The sequence below is a fragment of the Gavia stellata genome, chromosome 10, assembly GCF_030936135.1.
Source record: "Gavia stellata isolate bGavSte3 chromosome 10, bGavSte3.hap2, whole genome shotgun sequence".
Taxonomy (NCBI): Eukaryota; Metazoa; Chordata; class Aves; order Gaviiformes; family Gaviidae; genus Gavia; species Gavia stellata.
The window spans coordinates 16,630,714-16,649,790 of NC_082603.1; the positions used below are offsets into that span (position 1 = coordinate 16,630,714).

A 19,077-nucleotide genomic window follows, 5' to 3' on the forward strand; every position below is an offset into this window, starting at 1 on the left:
CACATTTAGGTTTGGAGTCAAGACTAGTATTCTGCCCACAAGTTTTTATACAATTTGATGTACAAATAGTAAGACCAAATAGATGCAATTGTCACATTCATAAAAGGATTTAAGATTCTTTCTCTGGGAGTTTGGCAAGCCTTTTTTTCTTGAAGGAAGTGCACATAGAAGTGATTAACCACCTAATGCAAACTAAAAAGGATGCTTTTTACAAAATGACATATTAGCATGACCATAGGTTCCCATTATTACTAACATTGCCGAGAGAATCAGTACTTACTTGATTCACTGCATACAGATCTTTGCCTGCAATTTACCTTGTACAAAGTCAGATAGAATAATAAATAGAACACATTTTCTTTCAGTGAGAGTAAAAATGCGTGAAGTTGCCTACTAAAAATTTGTAGAAAACTAGCAATGCTGTGTATTTTTAAAAAGAACATATGTAAACATACTTGTGGGTAGGGAAGGGTGTGATACTGAAGACATAAGCACAACTAGCATTACTAGTAGTATATTCTATCCTCAAAACAAGTTCGGCTTCCACATCAAGTAAATCTGCTTGTGGAACCTTACTACATGGATTTTGCTCCAGGTGTAAGCAAAGGGAGACAAAGGATTAAAGTGTCATTTAATTTAGTAAACATTGGGAACAGAGCTATTTAACAAGTAAAGGAGTGGCGTTTTTGAAAGGGGCATTTCTACCCTCTATAAAAAACACATTAGTAAGAGTCCAAAAATTAGGCAGTGCTCCTTAGTTTACCAGTTCCCTTCATTTTTAGCTGCTGAGCTACAGCAAACTTAGTATTTGTGCCTCCTTGTGCCATCTTTTAAGCTGTGGCACGTTAGCTATTATTCCCCCACACTTTGACACAAGAGTTGAATGAACAAAATGGGAGTGCACAAGATGACAGACTATTTATGATCATTTTCAGAGCACCAAAAGATCCCTTGCCACTCTCACATCTTTTGGAAGCAGAGCAATATTCATCATCATACTTTAGATTTCAAATAATTATTTACAGAGCACATTAAAGTCCTGATAGTAAATACATTATGTAAACATTAGACAGCGTTGTTTTCCCATTGCACACTAAACTAGCATATCTCTTTCACATCACAATTCAAAAATGGTAATCCAGACACTTTGCTTTGGCGGTAACAAATAGCAATAATCAACAACGGACACAAATACCTTCCTACCAGCAAGAGTCTCTTTCTGCTACAGCAAAGTAGGGCAGAAATTCTAGGGCTTAGCTGAAAAATTCTTAAAGAGATTGAAGCTAGGACCATTGGTGTAATACGAAAGGGAGGAGCAAAGTTGTTTCTAGGGGAGAGGGAAATAAATAAATAAATAAAGGGTGACAGAAGAGCTACAGCTCCCCTTTCCAAACTGCCTGCTAATACTATACAAGGGCAAAACGACTCAAGATAGCCTGGAACTCCAGGCATCCTGGAAGGACAAGCCTGTGAATTACTCCCTGATTACAGGGCACTTATGTTGGCCAGATACTAACAGGACATACTGCAGAAGAGCAGAGAACTGGGTCAACGTTACTGAGTAGGGAGGGTGTTGTAGGCACAGCAACCACATGCTCGGTGCCCCTCTAGACTGGCACCAGGCACCCCAACTGCAGGGTAGTCACTGGCTGCCTGAAGCAATGCAATGGCAAGAGGCCAAAACCAGGTATTTGAATGCAGAATGGTCTCCTGCTCCAGGTAATAAAAATCACTAGCACTCTTGACCCAAGACCTGATTACAGTTGGAGTGTTATGCCGGAGTCCTTTTCCATCAATCAGTCACAGCAATTGCAGTTTCTGAGCACTGCAATATCCTTGAAGGACACATCTTCAGCTGCAGACCAGGAGAGCTCTCCTAACTTGTTTTAACTGCAAGAGTGAAACACAACAGGACAAGCAGGGCTTCCACATGGTAAAGCAGAACATAGGTGAACTTTAGATACCTAAACAACTGATTTAAAAAGCAGCCCTGCTTTAGTGACAGTGTCCACATTTTCCCTTTTGCATGTGCACATGGTTAACCTGGTTTCAGATGCTGGGTTCCAAACTTCTGTTTCAGCCAGACTGGGAAGCTGATGCTGCTGCAGAATTCCCTGAGGGGCCTGATCAGGGTATTTCTTCACCTTTTTGAGCTTCATGAACTCTCCATACCCTTCTATACTTACACAGAAAGGATATAAATGTATTTGTATGCATATACACACATTACCTTTAATCTAGCCTAAACAATAGTTTTACAGTCAAAACATCCTCCCAAAGGGTAAAAAACATCAATTTAAATCACTGTTTTTCAAGTTTACATTAGAATTCTCATCACTGACACCCATCTTCTGAGAAACAGTGAACTGCCAACATCATGCATAAAGTAACCCAAACCTTAAAGAGAAAATTCCATGTTTACTTCCTTAAGTCTTACTGCTTGTAGAAATGAATTATTTTCATTTACACTTCAAGGATTATTTAAAAAAAAAAACAACCAAAACCCTTGCATTTCTCTCTTCAGAAGTTAGCCAGACTCAGGATGAATATAGTCCTTGGGTTTTGGTTCTGTATTCACCTAAATAAATAAGCAGTACATATTCAATGTGATTAGTTGCAACAGACTATAATCTCATATGACACATGCAAAAGCTCATCTTAATAATTCTTACAGCTAAATATATGATCACTGAACACCAAAGTTAAGAAAAGTATATTTATTTGATTCTCCTTTTTGTTTGATGACAAAGTAGTACATTTCATTCACAGTAGCACAGAAAAGAACAATTTTGTATCTATGTGAGATGGAACAGAAGACAGTAATGCATGAAGGGACGTGCAACACCTTTCACCAATCTAGCAGCAATTACAATTTCCGTAATGCACTCAACATCACACTTCTCAAATCAACAAAGCAAACTTGTTCTTTTGAAGCTTCTGAAGCACTCCCTACATTGGTGTATCTTTTCCATATTTAGTTGTGAGAAATACAGAATTCTGCGTATATCAAGTTACCAAGTGTATACATAAACCAATCAACCAAAAAAACCACCCCAAAAAGCAGTAAGCCTCAGACTTTACTGTTGGAAGTGAGAAGCAGCTCTTTCATTTTCAGATACGCTTCATACAAGCTCACAAACTTCTCATATCTCATATATACATTGCATACTCAGATGGAGATTTATTTTTTCTTGCCCCAAACTGTTTTTCATTTCTAAATATATGAATCACTAAAAAGGTGAAAAATTAATGAGGAAAGTGGATAGGGGTAAGAGCATGGTTTTCTCTTAGGATTCCGGGCAGTATTTATTCCTACCATGCCAGACTGTTGCCTCTGAAGTGGGAACCATTCATCTCCATTAGTACCTCAAAGTATGGAAGCTTCCCTGAATAATTTTTTCCTACATGGGAAGTGACTTGACTGAAACGTTGAGAGGTTTTCCCCTCAGGGGAAAAAAGAAAAAAAAAGAACAAAGCTTCCAACGTCAGTTAAAAATAAACACTTTCAGAAAATGTATGTTTAGCTGGTTCCCACTTAAGGTTGTGAAGTTTCAGGAAGGAAGCTTTTCCCATTTGAGAAGCTACAATGTGATACTCTCTTATTCCTTCCATTCCCAAGCGTTTTGCATGGAGAACTCATTCTCAAGAGTAATATATGCTGAAAGGGAGGAATAATTTACATTTAGGGGTATGTGGCACCTGAAATTTACCAAACCATGCAAATTTAAAGCTATTACAGTGGAAGACTTCAAAAAAAAGTTCATTTCCCTTATTAAGCACAAACATTAATCAAATCTTTAAGCCACACAGCATTAACATGCATCACTTAGAAAATGCTCAAATCAACCTTATTTCTTGGCACTTTTAATACCCTTTTAGCCAAGTTATATACACATCTGTAATATGCCTCACTACAATCACTATGCAGAAACGTGTATGACTGTGTAGTCACACACCCTTGTGCGATTCTGTATTATATAAAAGAACAGCCTATACTACAGTTGATGAAGCTAAGATGCAAAATACAGTTGCACTGCATGACAGTTTAAGGCTTAATTCTGTCCTGCATGCATTACATGAGACACATTAAAGACATGAAAATACTAAAACAATAGTTTTCTTAAACCAGAAAACAAACCTTTTAAATACTCAAATAAATAGCCATTAAATACCAATTTTATCTTTTAGAAATGTTGTTTTAAAAGTAACTGACACTAATTTCCTGCTTCTAACAGATGTTCCTCTGTTCAAAGATAAATTGCAGATTAAGGCATGAGTATATTCTCCTTATTTGCAACTTAACATATCTTTAAAGATATTCATACTACACTATACTTCCTGTAACAGAATAAACTTGACTAAAGTTTTCTGAGGAAGCATGTATTTGAACAGGTAAAGTGTCCATGTGAAAACAAATATAGTTTTATACAGTTAATAAAACATGCAATCGGAAACAGTCCAGATCTTTTACCCTTTATTCATCATCTAAGTATTCAAATACTGTAACTATGTGAAACTGTTCATGAAATTTCCAGTTTTCACTAATTAAGTAATACTCAAAACTCCAGTCAGAATCAGAAACCTAATGTATTTGGTGCAGCTCTGGAGTCATGAAATGAAAAGAATGCAAGCTTATGCAAAATCTATGAAAAATAATGAGAGATTTCCCAGCTCTTAAGAAAATTAAGATACATGTTTTTGCTACTATAACTTTATTTTCATTCAAAACACCATAAAGTATCGGTGTACTTAACAACAGATTTCCCCATCCTCCTTTCCCACCCCCAAAGAACAGTGGTGATGAAAATAATGACAGTTGCAGTGAACTTCTATTTCAAGTCCTAGTGTTCACTTATCCTTAGTCCAGGAGGAAAGTGGTTTACTTTTCGACTACACACCACAGGAGTAGTTATGAAGTCCACCGCCACCAAGCTACCTTCATTCTGTCCCACACAGCTGAGAGAGAGTCAAACGCAGGGCGAACATCCAGGATAGTGAACTGGTAGTTCTTATCTACTGCTCCACCATCATAGTAATCAATAACGTATCGCACTTCTTTTCCACAACGGTCAACAATCCAATCATGTCTGTCGAAGGGAAGTTCGTATCTGGAAAGACAGGTAATAGACCATGTAGATATTTTAATGGGTATTATGAACCTGCAAGAGGGAGTGGAAGTCCTATTTAAGACTTATTTATCCAGATACTGGCATAACATCTCCACTAGTACTTCTATCTTCTCGTAATTATAACTTGCAATTCCAGCTCTGAAACATCTTCGAATTAATTCTACACCATGTTTTCAGACACAGCTCCCTACCCTCCCACCTCACTGGAAGACCTTCTTTCCTGCCCACGTACCCCATCCATGAACGCATTCTGGCTCTTGGTGAATACTCCTTTGCTTTGCCTCCAAACCGCATCAGTGATGGTCCACATGGACATTCCCTGTGCACACAAGTAAAAAAGAAAATAGTTCTTACCTTTTAAAAAACAGTCTTATTTTAAGTGTTTAAACCACTATGGTAATTAGTTTTAGTAACAGAAAAACCGAACAGGAGAAAGAGCAACAGCAAAAAATTAATTACAAGTGATCTAAATCAGCATTTTTTTTTTTTTTAAAAAGTTCGAAAACTCCCCCAGTTTCTGGCAGCACTTACTGCTGGTATGATAAAGTACCTTTGATATGCTCCACACCATTGTTCTAATTTATCAACAGACCAGTTGTCAGCAAATCTAATCCACAGATTTAATGGATTAGAGAACAGAAAATCGTAATCCAAACTACTATGTAACAAAGGTCACAGAATTTCAGAGAACAATTTCTTCATACAGAATGCTTAACTAGTCTGTCTCTTCTAGGAACAGGGACTACACTGACCTAAAAAGTGACAGAGTTTGTTTTACACCAGTCCCTTTTAATCTAAGTTTACATCTCTTATTTTTTTCGTAACATAAAGATTTCAATTAAATAATTCCCAGTAGATATAAAAGGAAGTTAATTTCTCCAAATCCACATTATACACACACCACCAAAACGCTCACCAGTTTTATCAACACAGTAATTATTCAGTTCTAGTTAAGCTCTTCTGGATAATCTTCCTCCATATTAATCAAAATGCAGGCTCCTACGAGACTGTAACTTTTGGGACATATCAGCATCACAGTATTTCTGCAAAAACTAAAATGACATTCTACTTTCAAAGAATTACAAAAGCAAGAGCTAAACCAAAGGATTTGCTTTTCATTTTGTATGTACATACACAGCATGAAGAGCTTCCCACTTCAAAATCTCCTTCCAAGCTTGCTCATTATTTTGGTTGTGAATCTTAATGATGTTGGTCATGTCTTCACCTGTTATGTCATCATCTTTCCACCTCCACCTAAAAAAATAAGAATTTGAAAACAGTTGATAAGCATTACAGTGTAACTACTCCACCTTCCTCAGTTTACCTGACAGGCTTTTGAATCAAGAGATTTAAGATTTTATGCAAAGACACAGAGCAAGTATGGAAACTTCTGGCTCATCTGCTTAAGCATCTTGAGAACCACTTCATTTTCTGTGTAAAAGTGTAGTTATCAGTTATCACCATAGAGATCCGCAAGTTCTAGTTAGCTGAATTAACAGCTTAACTGGATCAGAAAGCTATCAGAGTGTGCAAACATCAGCACATCCATGGTATTCGTAAAAATGCTTAGAGAAAAATCCCACTTGCATTCCTAATGCACAGAAGTCCTGTATTCAATACATTTTGCATACACTCAGAAATGCCTTTCATCTCTCTGACCCTGCACTAGGACTACATGCGTGCTTCCTTTTCAACAGGCATAACATTGAACACATTTAAGTGTTTACAGGGTCAAAATCTGTGTGTTCAATACAGACTGCTTATGACATATTATCTTAAGAACAATATTGACATGTAGAACAAAGAATTACTGTTGTTTTAATAGTAACCGCCTTTCAAGTTGATCTTTGAGAATGACAAAAAAATAATTACAAAAGAACGAGGGAACAGCAGCACAGAAGGTTTTTTAGGCCACAGGAGACATTTATCATGCAGTTAGATCTTGCCTACACTGAATTTTTGTAAAGACTGAAAACATCTACTTGTCAATTTTCACATTTTTAGCAATTTTGCAAAGTCGAGTTAGATGTTCTCACAAATATAGAACATTCACTATCAGTTTATAGGATTAGCATGAAGCCGATGGAGTTCGAAAGCCAGCAATCATGCAAAGTTTGTCTATGCGTATGCACTGACTTTTAAGAAAATTTTCTGAGCTAGTGGCAGTTGCCTGACATTCCCTACCATCTTGCTGATCACTAGAGAAGACATGGCCTTTGAGACCAGCTCACCCTTTAAAATAAAGCTGTTTATAAAAATAGTAATTTTTAAAAGAGCTAGTTAATTATTTACTGCTTAGAGTCCACAAACTCTTAAATAATATCAATGAATAGTAACTGATGATACTACTTCATGAATTTCAGACTCACAGACTCTGTCTGATAATTCACAGTGTATTTACCCTTTTCTTAGCATAGCATTCCAGAACATCTGCTCTGAAGGGTAGACCCATTTCTTGTCAGAATGTGCTCTAGGAATGGAAGATTCTTCTCTAACAGTTGACAATGGAAATGGTTGATCTGGGGATGGCTGCTGATTAGGAGGAGGCATCTAGAAAACAAGGAGAATCAACAACAAACTAGAGTAGGAATTATTTTTATGTTACAGTTTGAGAAAAAACAAAGCATAATTAACCAGCTGCTACAAAGATCAAGTTCAGCCTTTATGTAAGTCCACTAAAATTATCTCTCTCTTTCGCAGTAAAGCTCTTTGCACAACTTTGTCATCTGAAGACTAACATCCCTTTTGCTTAAACTTCAACTTTCAAAACAGCAGTGCTTTTTGTAAATCAGAGGAAATCTTGGAGGGATCTGAATCAGGTCCCATACCACCATTACACAGAACTCAGAAACTAGTAATGTAGCATAAAAACCATGCGTGTAACTAACAAATAGAAATAGACAGCAAAAGATATTTACAAACTGAAAAAACACCTTGTGTAAATTTGAAGATGAGAATGTTAAATAAGATGTAACACGGTTTTATACAAGTACTTGCATATAAAATGAGAAAAAGCAGTGTTAAAAATTAAAAAATAACGTTAATTGCCAGAGTTTCCACCTTAGACAGTATCACTATTTACATTTTGGGGATGGTATTTCAGGAGAAACAAGACTGAAGAGAACATCTGGTTAAGCAAAAGTTACCATATTGCTAGGATCTATGTCGTCTTTCACTTGAGATGCACCAGACTTCACCGGACATGCTACAAATTCATACGCTCTTTCCTGATGTGCAGGAACATCGTCTGTGTTCTCGGTTCTATGATCAGGAGTCTTCATGTGCACTGGACAACCTGAAATACAGGAAAAAATAGTATGTATTTTGCTACAAAATGATGACCCTATGACACGGCATGAAACGGGAAACAGTTCATTGAATGAACAGTTCATGTAAATACAAACTGGTATTTCAATTTTTCTTCTGAGCTTTGCAACAGTTTTAACTATTCTCTTTCCTGCCTATTTTAGGACCCAGCACCACAGTAAGATCTAAAATTCTTACGTAGTCCTTGAATGCTCATTCCCCACCCCATGCTGGCCCCTATACTGAGCTGTTTGTAGTGAACATTTCCACAGCAATGTTAATCCAACATGTGTTGATTGTGTCAACGGAAGAACTGATGTCCTCCTCCTCCAGGCATTCACCTCATCCCATCCGTCTGCTGCCCTTTTGCAGATGCATGTTCTCTAGCAACAACCACCTGCTCCCACTTACCATCTTTGTAGTGGCCCCTGCACCTCCCTGACTCTTTGTGGGTGTACCACCTGATGAGAACAGATCTGCAGGACACCTGTGAAACGCGACAATCAGGAGTGACCCACAGGTTCTACAGCAAGCATCTACTGTCTCTACAGACAAAGCAGCTTGCATGCTGTTCCAGTGAACGTCTGACTCCTTTTCATGAAAAGTTACTTGACAGCTGTTTTTGCTAAAGGCAAAACTCAAGTTTTTATTCATAGAATCATTTTTCTTTTTTTTTCCCAAATATTTTTCAATCTGTTTTCCATGTAAAAAGTTAAGTTTCAAGAATAATTACCACTCATTTTTTCCTGATGCATAGGACATTCTGAAGGTGGAGACGCCGTCTGATGTTGCTTGGATGCATTTGGCAACTGACCTGCAGCAGCCGGGGAGGACGCAGACAAACCCATGGCTTCCGCACACCGGGTCTTTTTAGATCAAGTTTCTAAAGGAAAAAAAAAGCAAACATCCGTAATACAGAATTACATTGGTGAATACATGTACTGATATGTTCCTATATAACAAATTAAAAAATTAAATAAAACACCGGTTTAAGTAATAAACATCCAGCCTAAATAAAAATCTACAGCCCAAGCGTCTACCAGGACCGAGAGCGAACGAGCCCGCGTGGGACAAGAGGTGCGGGGTCTCCCTGCAGGTAACACCCACAGCCGCCTCCCCCCGCCCAGCCGCCGCTCAGCCCATCTCCTCACTCACACCCACCGGCGGCGGAGCGAGGCCGAGCGGCCGGGGGGGGCTCCGCCCGCACCCCGAAACCCGCCGCAGCCCCGTCAGCCCCGCACAGGGCAGGGACAGCCCCTCCGCGGGCAGGAAGCGCCTCACGTAACGCCGCGCGCGAGGCCGCCGCACCGTTACACACACCGTGACCGAGGGCGGCCGCAGGCAAGGTCAGGCCCGCCCACTGCGCCCAGCCGAGCCGGCGCGGCCCGAGGGGGCCCGGCCCGGCCCAGCGGCGTACGCCTTCCCTCATCACCCGCCTCCCACCGCCGCCGCCGCGCGGCGCGTCCCCAAGAGCCGCCGCCTCCTCACCTCAGCCCGGCTCGCGCCTCCGCCGCCGGCCCCGAGCGCAGCACGACGCCACGCGCCCCGCCTCGCGAGAACGCGGCGCCGCTGGCCCGCTCCGCGCCTGCGCCCGCCGCCGGAGCACCGCCCACCGCCGCCGGGAGGGGCGGGGACAGGGCTGCGGCAGCCCAGCCTCCAGCGGCACCGCCCCGCCGGGCCCGGCCGCGGGCTCTGGGCGGGTGGCCGCGGCGGAGGGGACGACGGCGCTGCTGTAGTGCGGGGAAGGCAGGCCGAAGGCCCCAGGCAGGCGCTGCGCTGCGCTGCGCTGCGCCGCCAGGCGGCCGCACCGGGGGCTGCTCCCTGCCGAGCAGCGCGGCGGGGCGCGGTGCCGCCTGCAGGCGGCCGCGCTCACCGGCCCGGCGGCGAAGGAGCGCGGCTGGGCCCGCCTGGCGGCCCCTGCCCCGGGCACGGCACTGCCGGGCTGCGGCGGGGGGGTACAGTCCCGAATCCCAAAACTGGGAGTGGACAGAGGGCGCGAGGGCTGCTGGGTTTTATTGGTGGCACACGTCAGAGTACGAAAGTTATTTCAAAATTTGCCAACAGTGAATTTTATGTACTGAGCCTCACGTTTAGTCCCCGTACAGTTGTGTTTGCGTGAGCTACGTGTGATCGTAGGTCATGTGGTTTCGTTTGTGAAACCACTATCCCTTACAACTGCAAATAATTTTTCTGAAGTACAGAAAAAGTAATCTACTAGGCAGCATGAATCAATATTGTAAAGGTGTATCCTTTCTAGTATTAATCTTGCAGAGATAATAAGGTTCCTTAAGATGTTTTTAAACATAAACTAGTCAAGGAAAGTATCGCAGCTCTTCAAGATTTACAAAGAACATTGCCTTATTTCAATGCCAGAAGGTGCAGTTTACCTATGCGTGTGAAACACGGTGCATAACACTGCGCTTTGAGGATTCAGAAAATGGAGCTCATTTTGCATCAGAGCAAGGAAGACTACATTCATCCCATCCCTTTTTGACTAAGGACCGTAAGATCTAGCTATGCAGGAACAGCTGTAACAGTGAGTACAAACCCCTGCAGAGCTATTTCAATGTTCATCCCACAACATGGACTCTCAATAAGCTGCAAAAGCCAGTGTGGGGAGACACGAGACAAACATTCATTATAAACATGTAACAATTAGAACTGATCAAAAAACTTTTTTTTTTTTAAAAAAACATCCTATTACATTGGAGCAATTAAAAATAAAGTAGGAAGCAATTTAAGCTTGAAGTTATTACATTAACTTGGGATGAAGAAAATCCAAATTCAAATCTGGAAAAGGGGTCTCTTGCAGCCTCTGTATGTATTTTGGTGTAAAGAAAGACCTTAGTGATTCCCTCCCATTTCTTTTGAGAAAGACTGGAAAGATTAATAAAGACAAATTCTAAACTACACTGAAGCAGTTCTAACAAGCAGTATTTCAAATTATATAACTACCTGAATTAAAAAACTTCTTTTATACATTCCTCTCAAGAGTGCTTTTAAGAACATGTTTCGTCTTTCAGAATAGGATCTTTCTTATTAACGAGGACAGTTCCATTCAGTGTGAACACGAAATAAAACCGCAATAATAAGGCAATATCAAATATCCATCCTTTCATTCATTTTTGCCCTTTTATAGTCTTTATTTTGTAAGAGGAAATTGTTTCCTACCCTTTCTGCATGCAGGAATTATTAGCACAGCATACTGAGAACCTGGCACCATGTCAGTCAGTAATTGTGTCTCTATTATATGCCTTAGAAAACATTATGATTGCCTCCATCATTGCCCAAGTTTTAGGCATATTTGGCTTTGCTGAAATCTCTAAGACTGCATTCACAGCAATAGCTGTGTAAGCAGCACTAAACAAGATACAATCATTTTAGTTTTCACTTGCTGCACTTGACAACTTAAGACCCTCCTGTAGACCAACTGACATCTCCGCTTCCAAATATTTCAAGTCAGTGGCAGAATGACACTAAGGTAAAACACATTCTCTCTGATGTTCTCAAATGGGGAACTGGTTCTACACCCTCCTCTCAAAGTACATTATGTTGGTGATGTCAGTATGCTGTCTCCCTGCTTTCCACCATCACACTCCACCAGAAGCAACAATTGCACTACTTATTAGTCATTGTATAGATAATAGTTTCCACCCTTTATAAAATAAGCCAAGTGGCAAATACTTTTCCCTCAATGTAAAGCATTACGAAGAACACCAAGCTCACAATCTCAACGAAGCACACAATCTACCCTTAGGTATATTACACTGTGAACTCCAGAAAAACAGAGCAAAATAAGAAAATACTCACAACAGTAGCCCACCATCTAAAAAATGACAGAAATCCATTGTGAAGATTAAATAAAAAATTAAAAAAAACCAAAAAACCTAATGCAGAATTACCACACCAATACAAGTACAGAAAACATAGTTTTCAGCAAGAACACAGAGAGTAATTAAAAAAAATTGCATTTGGGAGAAAATGAAGAGCAACTTTGCACCAGAACATGACAAAGAAGTAGATATACAAAATAGTTTCTATATCCTACATCTTAGGGAGAGGTATGTTTCTCTCACTTTAAGCAAGATTTGTTGACTTTGTCAGGTTAGGAATGGCTCACTGAAAGGCATCCCTTGTTCCCTGCCATGCTTAGTCCTTCCTTTCCACCATTCAGTGTTAAAACCTGCCCAGTGCCAATACGAAAGCCTCCCACCAAGCCCCCATTGTCCTTCCTCAAGCGGTTGGAAATCTGACCTATATAGTGTCTGACCCCATATAACGTTTCCAGACATTCCCAGTCACTTGCAAACAGACCGACTAGTTAATGAGTAGTTTTCTACACTAACAGTGTAAAATAAGTACCCTAAGAATATCGTTTACAAATGGAACTAAATACACCTTAAAAGATGAGAGGAAAAAAGTAAAAACTACTGGAATGCTTTGTGTTTTCTTCTAGTAATTTAACCATTGCATAATACAAAAGAAAACTCAAAGGAACACTAGCAATTCCTGTGCTTGGAAGCCAATGGTTAAGATATAAAACAGCAACAACTTCCTCTGAGGATGCTCAGAGAAACCTCCGTGTTTTACCACACAATTCATGCTTCCTAGGCATACAGGCACTGCACATATAGAATCCAGGAACTGCCGTATTAAGGAACTTAATTGCCCGTCTTAATATTCAGTAAGGGAGCGTTTAGTGCATCACATTTATAATACGCTGACAACAGTAACTCTTTATCCCTACAGCCTTCAGACAACTGTCCCGCTTATGTTCTGAAACATGTGGTATTACAATACAGTGCAATGTAATTCTACTACCCGATACAAGTTTTTCCTCAATACACAACAAAATTTATAGTTTAAGTTACATTCCTGGTCCCAGTGATGTCCTACATAGAATTTCAGCCTTCAAAGTCCAGCCAGCTGAACAACTGTGTGGCTCAGACCTCATACTTTCTCTCCACTTTTTTAAAAATAAAAAAAGATACAGCACGAAATTTCAAGATACCATATAAGCCAGTTGTTTCTGAACTGAACCCAAAGAAAATTGTTCTTTCATGATGCATTCATTATAGGTACGTAAGCTATTACCATATTAAGAAAGAAAAATTCACAAAATAAGAAACTGTGTTCCTTTCCTTTATTATGAAGTACCGATACCTTGCATACAACATGCAATTTATTGCTTATTGACATTATTGCATATATCAAAGTGAAAAAAATAATCAGCCAATATCATTTTATGCAAGCTCCTAAACTGTTCAAACAAAATATAGAAATGCTTTACAAGATCACTGAAATGCAAATAATTCAGAAGATTTTTTTTACAATAAAAAGTAAATTTAAACCCATAATACTTAATCATTCGCCTTACTACAACTGATTACTTTTATCACCAATCTGCCGAATTGTTATATTGCATTTTTAAGTTCTTGTGCCATAAGGATTGCTACTACAATCAGGCCACATTACTATTTGAATTTTATCATGTGATCCTGACATTTTGTGACAGTATTAGTATTTACTGCAAACAAGATTGTCAAGATATACCAGAAATCAGTCTAGCAGAATTTACAGTTTTCATCCTTGCTTTGCACATAAGTTACATATATTCATCAAATTTCTTCTTAGACAGAAGATCATAGAAACATTTTTGAATTACAGGCTCCATTACTTATGCCTAACTTGTAACTCATTTGTTCCCAACAGTTTTTGTAATTTGGTTTTATATCAGCTTAGCTGTGCTTACGTGTTAAATTATTCTACATATATAGGTATCTGCCAATATTAAAGAAAACACTGTTTGGTAGATGCATGCTAGAAACAAATCCAGAATATTTGAATGTGTGCATATTAAATGTGCAAATTATATAGCCGTGCTCATGATTAGCCCTTTTCCTCCTTTCCCCCTATCATCATATGATGGATTTCTTTTGTGAAACTGGAATTGTGTTACAATAAACAAAACTAATATATCCCACATTGCATTCAAAATGTTATGTTCTGTAGTACATTTATTATGTAGTATTAATATTTAAATGTTGTCAAACCTAGCAAATTTTTAAAAATACCAAATTTAAAAACTTAGAAGACAATTTACATGCAACATGTTCCACTTGGGTGCAAATTCTCATATATTTAAATATTTATAGGCTCATAAAAGTATGTCCTGTCCACAAGACAAGTACGATGTTTGCCATCCCACGCATAGATTAAAAATAAAGATATGCTACAGAATATTTTATTTGCTTTTATATTTTCAATTTCACTAAGTAGGAAGTTATAAATAGCACGCTGAATCATTATATGGTTGATACCAAGCCATGCTGAACTCTTCATAATTCACTCTGTTAAAGACATTTCCTTTACATTACAAGTAGATTAAAAACTTATATACATCGTTATAATCAGATGCCCTCTTAGTGCAGGACATCACAGAATGAAACTGATCTCAGAAGAAATTTTGCCAAAATATTTTTTATACCAAACAATACAATTTATTCTTCATAGCTACCTTCCATTCTTTACTGAGCTATAAAGTGCTTGGTGGTTATAAATAGAGCAAGAATGTCAAAGGAGGTAGCTAGTAGAGGTTTGTAATGGATAAGTATGATTTGATGCTTAATCCCAGATCTCTAAACATCCCAAACAGCACATCTTTCATCTTCTCTACCATAAAAAGAACTTTTAAGTTGCTTTCAGAAAATCCTAAGACCTTCACCTGTCCAATAAAGAGATTTTACCCGGCTTTGGATGAATGTTAAAGTTCATAAATATTGATCACTATTTCCATTTGGCTGCTGTCAGGGTCTCAGCAATGAAATACTGTTCTTTTTTCCAGCTATCAAATCTATTCCATAGATAGAGAAACTCCACCAGGAACAAATCCTTCCTTGTGAAGTTCCTTGTAGCCAGATAATGATGTTGTACAGTAGGCTATTAAAAATATGAACGAGGGCTGCCCATACTTTTCAAAGTCTTCTACACTTGCATTTTTTAATCTGAAAATTCTAGTCCCTTTCTGTCAGCTTTATTGATGGTTTTCACCAGCAGCCAACACGGCACCAGATCCTAAGCTGGCGTAACTGTCAAGCAGCCCTTTATTTTCCTCTGAATGGCTCAGCAGAAGCATCACAAAACAATTTTACAAACTTCTCTATTAAATGATCTTTTATGGAAAGCTTGTATGTACATATACTTAAACACATACAAGTCCATAAGAAAAAGTCCTCTCCATACAGCAATCAACAGATAACCTATTTTATACAGCTTGAAAATTTTAAAAAATAAAATTTCATTTTCCACTGTGAACAGAGATAGAGAAATACCTAAACCTTTCTGCTACGTTATCAGTCTGCTGTTCTCCCAACCACAGCAGTAGGAAGACATCTGGACCTCTAGACTTGTGTTCTCAAAGACTCCTCCACCTCTACTCTTTACACCTGCTTGAATGCCTTTGCTCACTTGTGTAAGCTTTTACTCTTAGGTTAACGTTAGTTCTGCAGTATGAGTAATCTTCTCCCATAATTTTCTAAGTAAAGATGGAAGTAATTATCTTACAGACACTGTAATTAATTTAATTTTTAATAAATTTTAAGACAAAATTGTTAAGAATTTATAATAAAGTCAGGTCCCCTCATTTTCCTGCGTATAGGACATTTTTCATTATTCAATAGATTCTATTTTTTAAGCAATTAAGTTATTAAATTATTGAGCTCACTCAAGATAGCATGTATTTATAGAGGTGGAGTAGCCTTCAGAGGTGTAATTCTTAGCACTGAAGAATGGACACATAACCCATAATGCATCTCTGTAGTGTAAGTCCCTCAACTTCATTGAAATCCACTGGAACACTCACTGAAAAAATAAGTATTTGAAGTACGCTTCCTCTCTGCAAGTACTGTATCCACAAATCCATTATAAAAGCAAAACTTGACCTACTATTCCCCTCTAGTAGTTCTGAAAGTGGTATTTACTCATCTTTTGATGAAAAAGTAAAGCCATAAAAAAGGGAAACTTGCATTCCTACATACAGCTTTACCAATACAAATAGACTCTCCCATGATCATCGTGCTAATTTTATGTCACCTGGTACTGAAGAATGTAAAAGAAAAGAGAAACAAGATAGCTGAGCATTTTTTTACAAGATTAACTCCTTCCATTTGATATCTCCACGGCCGAGACACCTCGTGACATACCAAGAGTCTGCTTTTACAATCGACAATGTATCTGTTAAAAATAGAAGTTTTAAGCCACTATTAAGATAATATTACATTCTAAAGGTAGCATTTATTATGATGCTACTTATCATGCATTTACTTTTTTGCATAAAAAAGCAAAGACACAAGCCTGCAACATTAAATTTCATCAGTATTTCACGACAGTTTTTAAATTAATAAAGTGCAATTGAAAAATGGGTGCTGCAGCTATCTAATTTGCTGTATTATAAGCTGTTAATGTCAGGTAAAAAGTGCCCTATACTAATGTATTCAGTACATCACAACTTTGCAGTCTGTTTACTACAGTCCTTGCTGAATACATAAGTGTTAATAATTTTTTTCATTAGAAAGTTGTCTTCTGACATATAGTAGATGCATCAGGACATAACTGTAATACATTAAAAAACATTAGAAAATTTAAACCTAATGCATTGCAAAATATTGTTTTAATTACACTGATTTTGTACAGCAATCCAAAATATCACATGTTTTAAAATAATTACCCCACTGCCCTTCCATTCTGGATTGTTGCCCAAAGTGTATTATGCAAGGTTTTGGGCTGGGTTTGTTGGGTCTTTTCAATCTAGTTTTAACATAACTTTATTATAGCTTGACTTACTTTTTTTCCCCCCATCAGACACAAGTCTATCTAGAAGTGAAGGAAATGGACCATTTTAATGAAAGTTCTCCACTGAAAACAAAAAATTTAAAATACTGAAATATTAGAGATTAATGATAAGAAGGGATGTATTTCAGAAAGTTTTCAGGAGTTACCACCTTAAGAGTTGCTCCAAATCACCTTCTTTAACCATTTTTTTAATCGTACTTCCCGAATAACAAAAGCAGACTTCTACTTTCAAACACATTCTCCAAAATGTTTGAATTTACTAAATTTAATTTTTTTTTAGAAAGGAACAAGCTATTACAAAATGATTCTCTGATCTAGTGACTTAAAAAGCACAAGAAAAAAGTATTTCATGTGCACCTTTATATCCTAAAGGTGATAGAAAGGTGATAGAAACATAGAGCCTTTGTACGTAGCCTAGATTTTGCATTAGATACACTGAAATCACTATTTTAAAAGATACCAGGTTCTGCAAATTAGTATAAAAGGGCATCTGTTTATTTCATCAAAGCAGGTCACAGGATCAACTCTCAAAGACTATGGATTTACTGATACCCAAATAAATTACTGCGCTCACTCAAATCATACAGCTAAACAGATTAATTGCTCACTTTCCCAAGCCATAAACAGATCTTTTGTCTGCAGGCTTGTGAAGTATTAAAAAGCATAGAATAAAAAAAATAGAAGTATTCACAATCCTTGATACCTCCCTTAACAAGGCAGGATTGGGAAACAGTTGAACAGTGGAACTAGGCTTATAAAAGTGTGTATTACGCTAGTCCAAACAATACTCCCTGACATCATTTTAACTGGGGAACTAAACTCATCGCAGCCGCCTTGGTTATAAGGCATTTCAGCCTACGCAGCCCTCCTGGGGTCTTACAGACATCTGACTCCTGGAAGACGGGAACGCTACGTGCCTCATCCGAGAGCACAGTATTGGGGCACTCACACCTCCGACTACAGAGGGGAGAGTTCATGTCACCCAGCTTTGTTAAACGGAACAGGACAAGAGGAAAACTAATTATCCTACACAGGGTAAATATTTTATCTTTTTTGTTTAAAAATAAATTGCTTAAACACTCTGCTACAATAATTGGGATGTGCATGAAAGTACTGAGTGAAAATGGATACTTTCAGCACACCTTACCAGAAGGTATAACAAATAACATTTAAAAAAAAAAAAAAAAAACAAACCACAAAACAAGAAAACATACCAAGGAAAAAAACCAGAAGTTAATCAGTCCCAATTCAGGTATAGTTTAAAGTAAGCAAAACCAAACTACACACAAATACAGCTCTCAAAATCATTTAAAAATAAACCAAAACCCAGAATTTCCTCAAATTGTATTCTAAATTAGATTCTGGAGTATTCCTAGATGGTAAGATTCCTCTCTGATGCCCTCCAAACCTTTTAAGTTTGTAGAAGAAGGAACAGACTACCTATTGACAAATACGTCGTTTGAAAAAATAAAAAGTTGTGCCTACAGAAGTGAACTGTCATTCTACAGAATTACCATACAGCTTTACAGAAGTTTGGCACAGTTAATTCAAGAATGCTTTTAGTCAACACCTCAGATTTCTGATGTGATTAACAAGGAAAATGTGACAAAAAACCTCAATACTTCATATCAAATGGGTCATTTCTGTGATAAAAGAAAAAAAATATTACTGTAAGTTACACATCATATATAGAGAAGAAATTTATCTCTTTACAATTAAACTTTGCATCCAAATAGCCAATGGTTAAAAGTAGTCTGAGGAGAGTTGCAGCACTTCTCAAAGGCAGTAGCAG

General features: G+C 38.3%; 1 protein-coding gene across 1 annotated transcript; it reads right to left on the reverse strand.

The window, feature by feature from the left end:
- Positions 1 to 2,702: 2,702 nt before the first annotated feature.
- Positions 2,703 to 9,644, reverse strand: LOC104251893 (holocytochrome c-type synthase). Its single transcript, XM_059821824.1, has 7 exons — positions 9,597 to 9,644; positions 9,169 to 9,318; positions 8,276 to 8,424; positions 7,531 to 7,679; positions 6,264 to 6,383; positions 5,362 to 5,448; positions 2,703 to 5,108 (listed from the first exon to the last, which is right to left on the reverse strand). Exons 2-7 carry the CDS (start codon positions 9,281 to 9,283, stop codon positions 4,910 to 4,912), a joined length of 819 nt encoding a protein of 272 aa, XP_059677807.1. The 5' UTR covers positions 9,284 to 9,318; positions 9,597 to 9,644; the 3' UTR covers positions 2,703 to 4,909.
- Positions 9,645 to 19,077: the final 9,433 nt, after the last annotated feature.

Coding starts and splice junctions, on each gene's coding strand:
- LOC104251893 (XM_059821824.1), bottom strand. CDS start 9,283: ATGGGTTTGTCTGCGTCCTCCCCGGCTGCTGCAGGTCAGTTGCCAAAT. Junction 6,384..7,530: donor AATGCTATGCTAAGAAAAGG/GTAAATACACTG, acceptor TTATTTTTTTAG/GTGGAGGTGGAAAGATGATG. Junction 5,109..5,361: donor AGAATGCGTTCATGGATGGG/GTACGTGGGCAG, acceptor CTGTCTTTCCAG/ATACGAACTTCCCTTCGACA.